This window comes from Pteropus vampyrus, unplaced genomic scaffold (genome assembly GCF_000151845.1).
Source record: "Pteropus vampyrus isolate Shadow unplaced genomic scaffold, Pvam_2.0 Scaffold48, whole genome shotgun sequence".
In the NCBI taxonomy this organism is placed as follows: domain Eukaryota; kingdom Metazoa; phylum Chordata; class Mammalia; order Chiroptera; family Pteropodidae; genus Pteropus; species Pteropus vampyrus.
The window spans coordinates 309050-317098 of NW_011888829.1; the positions used below are offsets into that span (position 1 = coordinate 309050).

At 44.5% G+C, this 8049-nt stretch overlaps 1 protein-coding gene across 1 annotated transcript in view; it reads right to left on the reverse strand.

Annotated features, from left to right (window-relative positions):
* The window catches only part of WEE2 (WEE1 homolog 2), a 25620-nt gene that overhangs the window by 15014 nt on the left and 2557 nt on the right, over window positions 1-8049 (reverse strand). The window contains exons 2-4 of the mRNA XM_011359474.2: window positions 4146-4342; window positions 2363-2414; window positions 293-465 (exon numbers count right to left, since the gene is read on the reverse strand). Of these exons, the coding sequence (XP_011357776.1) occupies window positions 293-465; window positions 2363-2414; window positions 4146-4342 (422 nt within the window). The remainder of the gene's footprint in view (window positions 1-292; window positions 466-2362; window positions 2415-4145; window positions 4343-8049) is intronic.

The window sequence follows — 8049 nt, forward strand, 5'->3', positions numbered from 1 at the left end:
CACACACACACACACACACACACACACACACGTGCGCGCGCACACACACGCACACACACACACAACATGACTCAAAATGATCATGGTATATTTTAGGATATAACTTATCTCTGATTTGGAAAACTCAAAAGTGTTTGAATGTGATACAACATACAATGGAGGGGGTGGGATGATTTTAAAAGCAGTAAATGGTATATTAATGACATCGTTAAAATATTATTTAAAATATTTTAACAAGAAAAAGCTTTCCAAATCCAGGTTTGTACTTCTAGTACATTTCAAAGGTACTCACTCATTTGATAATTCTGCAAACGGTCTCGTGGAACGTTTTATCGCATAAACACATCCATCCAGCCTCTTAATGCACTTGTAGACTGTACCAAATTCTCCGACTCCAATTTTTTCTAACTCCATGAATTCTTTTTCATAGCGGGAAGTCATGTCAGTTTCTCGTAGAACACACCTCTGAAATATTTTAGTAAAAAGTTAGAATAATCCTTCCTAACATATTGTGAGCAATAAAATTGAGGCATAACTAAGTTTTCGAAAAGACTTCTGAGGCATAGCCATTGGATCCTGCCTGTGTCCATATTTATGGCAGCAAGAACCTCCCCGAATGCTGACTCTCTTCTCTGTACTCTTTGAAACCTCCCGTACAACTCCGCACTGACAGTTCCCTTTCCTATGTTACATTTTTTTCTATCTTATTCTCTCTGTCTGGCCATACTGTTCTTCTCGATATGTTCCTATAGGGACACCTCTACTCAGCCAGAGCTACTGTCCTCAGCGGAAGGAGTAGCTGGGATCGGAGTGGAGCATACCAAAACAAACAACAAAACACTTCCCTTTGACACTTGGCTATGTGTCTCACATTCTGGCTGCTAATGTTTTTATCTTGAGTTCAATTCGCTTTCTCAAAAATCGGTCTGGAAAACAAAATTGTCAAATTGCTGAGGTCGGGTCATGTGCTCAGACATAGCAACCACTCCCCCTACTGGCCAACCAGCAACATCACTCATTGCCCTGCTAGTAAATAACCCCAGGCAAATCACTGAACTTTTTTTCATCAGTTTTCTTATCTGTAAGGTGAGGTTCATGGCAACTACTACTCCGGGTTCTTTGAAACATTGCATGAGGAAGTGCGTGGTTGTGTGTGCGCGCATGTGTGTATGTATGTGTGTGGAACTTAGCACAACGCCGAGCATATAGTAAATCCTCAGTTAAGTGGTGGCTATGACAAGTCTCCATAAACTTATATGAATCTATTGCAAGCTGATTTTTCTCCACAAAGTCAGCACTTTCCCAGTTTCTCCATTAGCAAGAATTTTTCATCTGAAGTTTTAAAATTTTGACTCTTACTAGCTCTTCGCTTTCGACATCAAATACCAATCAGTCTTCATCAGCAGGATCTGTCATTTTCATTGCCCTTTGCCAGTCTCAAGCTCCATTTCTTCCATGTCTAGATTTGCTATAGCTGCCAGCTCTGTATTTATCTCCTCTAAGAGTAAGAAGCATTTTGGGAAAATGACACCATGGACTCAGACACACCTAATTGTTTCCCATTAGGATTCCAAACTTCCAATTAGAGTCCCCAAGGCCTTCTGCCAGGTGCTCACTCACTACCCCCCATCCTCATCTCAGATACCAGATAAGCCAGCTCCTCACCCTCGTCACCCCTGACCTCAGTCCCTCCCCTTTCTGGACGCCGAACGTCGAAATGTTTTCGTGATACTATAAACGTCTTAATGGCAATTCAGTACTCCACTGACTTTAAATTTACTCTGACATTTATTATTAGACATTTAGTACTCCCCCCTTTGATTTTATTTTTTGCTATGACAGTTAAGGCCGCAGTAAACATTTCTGGCAACAGTTTTTACAGTCTTATTAGGTTAGATTATCAAATGAGGGATATTAAATCAAAGATGGTAAACACTATAAAAATCAATAGATATTGGTACATTTAAGAGGTAAAATTTTATGTTTAAATCTCTGGCTCATGCTTTCTTTTTACTGTTCCGTTTTTTTTACTTGGGGACCTTAGATATCTTGATTTTTCCTTCACTTCTCTACCCCATAACTATGGAATTTTCCCCTGGGTCAAAGATAGAAGCAGTAGCCTTTACTTTAAAAATATTCTGATGTAATGATTTAGCAATATACATATCAGACTCTGTCTAAGAATATAGACCCTGATGGGAGTCCAAATAAATTCAGTTGCAATGCACATTTGCTATGAAATGTTGGCGATGGGGGTGGAGGGAAGGAAGGAAAGAAAGGAGGGAGGGTAAGAGAGAGGAGACAGAGAGAAGCCGGAGGGTGAAATGACTGTCATACAGCTGGGCCAGAGAACAACGCTTACCTTGGCAGGCAGCCCCCGTTCTACCTTGCCTTCTCCTGGACCAGCTTCCTCACTTAAAAAAAAAAAAAAAAAGTGATATCAATATACCATGCGCATTTATTGAGCCTGGTACTATGCTAGGTTCTGAGGCTGTAAGAGTAAATAAGACAATTCCTTCCCCTCTTCAATTTATATTTGGGGACAGGGAGAAATAGAAAATTTCAATAGAAGAACCTAGGTGAGAATAAGAACAAGATATCAAGGGATACCACAGACAGCACCCAATTAATTATTTCAAGAGTAAAAGTCTTTCCTAAAAGAGAGGATATGTAAGCTAGGATTCCAGGAAAGAGTAGGAACCAGCTTAGGGAAAAGGGAGGGGTTTTAGGCAACTAGAACAGCATATGCTGAGAACTGGAGGCAAAGAACACACAGAACACAGGCGAAACCGTCAGTGAAATTTGCCACCACACTACGTTCCAGCACCCACCTCCACCGGAACCTGGCTTTGCACGTCTTAGGTCACAGGCAGACTAAGTCTAGCAACATGAGCTCTGACCCTGGCTAAGACATCACCGATGACTTTTCAACAAGCCGAAGTCTCTGACAGACGTCTTCTCCGGCATGAGCAGTTGCGTTCTGGATCTTTAAGATTTTCGTTTCTAGATCGGCCAAGCTGTAGATTTTTTTCCCTTTAGAGAAGTACACGGTAGTAATGGCAAATGGAGGACATTACACTCATGGAAATAAATCGATGCTTGGCATTTGTGACTTAAATTTAATATCACATTCTAAACTTTATAAAACAATCAATAAGGAAGAAAAACACCCTCTCAGAAGCACTAAGTGACGTTTCTGAAGTGTCACCACTTCCGTTGCCAAGAATGCAGGTTAAGTGTCTATCCTGGCCAGCTTCAGCGAGAGGTGAACCCATTAATTCTGATGGTTTATAAATAATCCTAAACAGCTAAAACCAATAGGATTCTTGGTAGCAAAAGTGGACCCTTTACTTGTGCTGAAGTCCTGTTTACTTAAGATCCAGGAGACAGTGCTGAGAAAACCTATTCCGGCCATCAGCTGATTAATACGTAGTGATTCCCAAAGAAACAACTTGATTTAACACATTAAAGCTCTGCAAACTTCAGACTGCTAGCTGTGCATTTATTTTGCTGACTCCATCTGAGCACAAATGACTGGACCATTTAGAGGCACTTCCGTTCCATAACAAAGACGCCTTGGAGAGACACAGAACACATCCCTGAGTGATGCACACAACAGTGCAGTCTGGCTTTCCCGTTTTTGTTTTTTTTTTTTTTTTTTTTTTGCACTTCTGAAAGCAGCCCTATCTTTTCCTCATCAGCCAATGTGCCATCACCTGCAGAGAAGTTCAAAGGCTTGCCCCATAGCTCTCATCACCAGTCAGACAAGCTGGACTCGAAACCGCAACATAGTCTGGGAAGTGTGAACCACACCTTCCCCAACGGCCAGTCTTCCCTGAAGCAGAGCAGAGCCCTCAAAGGCAATTCCACAGCCTGTCCAGCTTCCTGATGAGGTCACAGGTCTACTGCTGACTCTGTCTGTTCTTTCACAGAGAAGGCACCTTCCCGTGCACTTCAGAATGGAAAGATGCTAGGATCTTTGTGACAAAGCAAGTTAAAACCAACAGTGACATTTAGAAAGGAGGGAATGGGTAGCCATGTCAGGTTCATTCAGACAGGGCTCTCATTCCTAATTTTTAACGCTCTCCCTTCTTGACCACAGTAAGACCAGTTCTCAAAAGTGGCAGGCCACCCAGTGCACTTACAGATCTCCTGGGGCTTTCCTCTTGCCACTGGATTGAAGGAATTGTTTTCTATAGGACTCTGGGGTGAAGGGATTAATATTAACCAGAGCCGATGAGGTCATTTCATCCACGAAGGAAACAGGCGTGAGCCTCAAATGCTTAGAGCCTCGGGAGGGGGGCTTCCCTGTTGAAGAAATAACCGACTGGCTCAGCAGGCCCTGAATGAGGATGACAAATGGCACATTAGAATGGGGTGAGTTAGAAAAACAAAAATTCTGTCAGCTAGTTAATATTTGAACCAAAGAATGTTATTGCTGTTAGGGGCCTGAGAGGTTATCTGGTTCAGTGCAAACTAGTTGCTTCATAACTGGCCCTTGTATGAAAAGCACGGATTCCCAGCCTACCTCTAGCTGTTCTGATTCATGGGATCCACAAAGGGATATGCACTTTTGTTATGCCCCGCCCCCTTCCCCGGGGGCAATTCCGATGGCCACCTGTGAAAACCACCAGGTCTATTCCTAAAGATGACATTCAGGCTTAGACAAATGGAAGTGACTCTAGAAGACCTGGTCCTTATGTTCTCAGAGTGTACACTTTACCCTCCCCTCAGTTATTCATTAAAATGCATGTTTGCTGCCTACTAAGTAGCAGGAGCTGACCTAGATGCTGAGGGGGGCAGAGGCGAATTCCAGCTCCTCAGGAACAGTCTGTTAGCAGTTGATGATGTTTCAGAAATGACTGCTTTGTGAGGGAAAGATTTCATAGACTCAAATGGAAGAAGAAACTTCCAGTCTCGCTGAAAATGTAGCATGAAGTGAGGTAAAAAAGTGGAAAACTAATACGCCCAGTCCTTCAGACCTCAGGCTTTGCAGTGGTGTGACCAGCACAACGGTAAACAGAAAACTGTGCAGGACTTAGCACTGCAGGTGGCTTGCAGTGAGAACACAGGCCTGAAAGCAAACCACAAAGCAGCCCGAAAAGTGAGCAGGGGAGAGGTCAAAGACCAAGAGTTCCGATGGGACAGCAGAATGACCTAAATGCCAGGGTCCAAAGGGAGACCTAGGTCACAAGTCTTTAGGAGCACAGTGGTCGACATGGGCCATGGTGTAATTCTCAGAGCGCCAGCATGGCAGGCCAGGCTCTTCCTAAAAGAACTCTGCTGTCCTGAGTCTGCCCATGACTCTTCAACGGAGAGGCAAGTAAACTGCCAGCTGCATGCTTCAGTGCACAGTACTGGAATTAAAGAACGTGGGGCTACAGAGAATGAGCGTTGAACTTATACTCACTAGAGCAGGGCTCCCCAACCTGTGGACTGGTACTGGTCCGTGGCCTGATAGGAGCCAGGCCACGCAGCAGGAGGTGAGCGGCGGGCCAGTGAGCAAAGGGCCAGTGAGCAAAGCTTCATCTGTATTTGCAGCCGCTCCCCAGCACTAGCATCACCGCCTCAGCTCCACCTCAGATCATCAGGCATTAGGTTCTTATAGGAGCACCGGTCTCTGGTGCCACAAAGGTTGGGGACCGCTGCACTAAGCGATTGATACAAGCAGAAATGAAGGAAGCTATAGAGTATACACAGTACCTAACATTTTTTTTTTTTTAATGAAAAAAATGTGGCTGCCAGAGTCAAGAGTTTTTACAAGGGTTTTTACATATGTCTTAGGGTTCAGAGGATGAATAACCCTGTAGGGGGTTGTCAGAGAAGCCGTCAGTGGCAGACTCACGATCTTTCCATGAGTTTATTATAGGGCCTGGTATTGATTCAAAAGAAGTACAACTATATTTCTCAGTTGTCAACATGATTCAGGAAACGAATTTGGAATTATAGTAAATCATTCCCTGAGACTTTTTTTTGCGATGCTGATTATCATGTGGAAATTAAAATGCATCTATCACATGTGAAAAGAAAAGTATTTGTATCAGGACAAACGATTTCAGAATTTCTGGTCTGGAAATATCAAGATGGATAGATTTTGTGAGCTCCACTTATAGGGAAGGATATTAGTTATATTAACATGGATTTTATTGCCAGAATGGCAAAATTATGAATAATCCCTTTGAAACAAAAGAATATAGTTTGGGATAAGATTGATGAAAGGAATTTCACAAAAAGATAGCAGATTGAAATTTTCTAGAAAGATGACCAGGTTGAGAGTAAATATGCCCCAGAGAGTGTAGCTAATTTTATAAGTAACGGCTCTGTTACAGATGATTAAGGGGAAAAAAACGGGAATTTGAGGACTAGCTCCTTGACTTCTGAAGAAGCTGAGACAGTGGCAGCCTCACACGAAGGCACAGTGTCACAGGGCTGAGGGAGTGGGGAAAGCTTGAAAGACCCAGTTAATCCCCTGATGCTTAAATCCCTTCTGCATGTCTCCCAAGTGGTCGCTGGGCCACAGGGACCTGGCTGCCTCCTAAGGAAGGTGTTCTCTCACTACTCCTGCTCCGGAGTCCTGGTGGCGAGCTGAGGTCACGTCACGTGATTTCCGGTCCCGTCCCTTGGGCGAGGCTGAACTAAACCAATGCTCCTTACCTGGGTGCCCCTGTCTGTGTCATAACCTCTCCAGTTGTGACTGCCCTGGCCTCTCTCCTCTGACCGGATCCGAACTACATAAAGTATGTACTTTCCCAGCTGCATTTCCAGTTTCCCTCCCAAACTCTGTTCTCTGCCTGTCCCTCAAATCCTGGCATTTTCCCCAGATTCCTAACCCGAACCATTTCTGTTCTCACGCCGGCACTCAGGCTGCGTGGACTTACCCACGTCCAGGACTTCAATAGCTTCCTGTATGCCGATGATGTCCACGTATAGACCTCCAACTTAGACTGCTTTCCTGCACTCCAGACCCGTTTATCCTGTTATTTACGTGACGTCTCTGCTTTCGACAAACCTGTACATCCTTGACTGCCACCTATCTGGATTCCACGAGTCATCCACTCAAGCCTGGCTGCACCCTAGATCTTTTCCCTCGCCCCCTCCATCAAGTCACTTATGGATGCCTAAACATCTGTTTCTCGCTGTCCGCCACTGTCTGAGCTCAGGCCCTTCTCCTTTCTCCACAGATCTGCTGCAAATACCGTTCTGCCTCTAGGCGCTCTCCTGCTCCATTCCGTCCTTCATAGGAAGGTCATGGTTTTTCGAAAATGCTTCTGCTCAAAACCAGTTCTCTCAACGCTTCAGGCTAAAACCTTGACCTTGCTCCTGCCTACACTCGAGCCTCCCTGCTTGCCCTCCATCACATACAGACGTGTCACGGTGAATAACACGCCGGCGTCCAGAGGCAGCACGCCCTCTCGGCTCCACAGCTTGGTAGAGGCTTTGCCCTTGGCCTCGAGTTCTTACCCCTCCTTCTTTGCCTGGCGAGCTACAACTCACTTCTTAAGACTTCTCTCAAACAGTACTCTCTTTGGAAAGGTTTCTCTCACCTCCTGAGACTCCATTCCTAATCCTTTCTCATCGTGTCATGCCGCTGCTCTAACATACCTGATCGGAACTTTAATTATCGTTCCAGTTGCGTTTTTAACTTTATTTTGTGGGCACCTTTTGAAGGCCGTAAATGGGTGTGACAGCAGAAAGTCTGCTAGCATGCCACGGTGTTCGGCTAAGTTTTAAATGAATGGATGAAATATACACACCACGTCCTGTTTTCTTGCCTATGGACTCTTGCTCAGAGCCACGTTCTCTCAGCCCACTCTGCCTAATTTCCACACATCAAAAACATTCCGACTTTCGGAAAAATCAGTGGATGATTGATTGGTTGGTGTTGGGTGGGACCATCGAAAAATCCATGGATGGACACATGAGCATAAAAGTAGTTTGTCTACAATTCAGACGGGAAGCTTAGTATTTCCTGGTGGACGTGGTGCCCATACTCAAGGTACTAAAGAGACCAGCTGACAGTGACTGTACCGCAGTCAGAAGCACAGATGT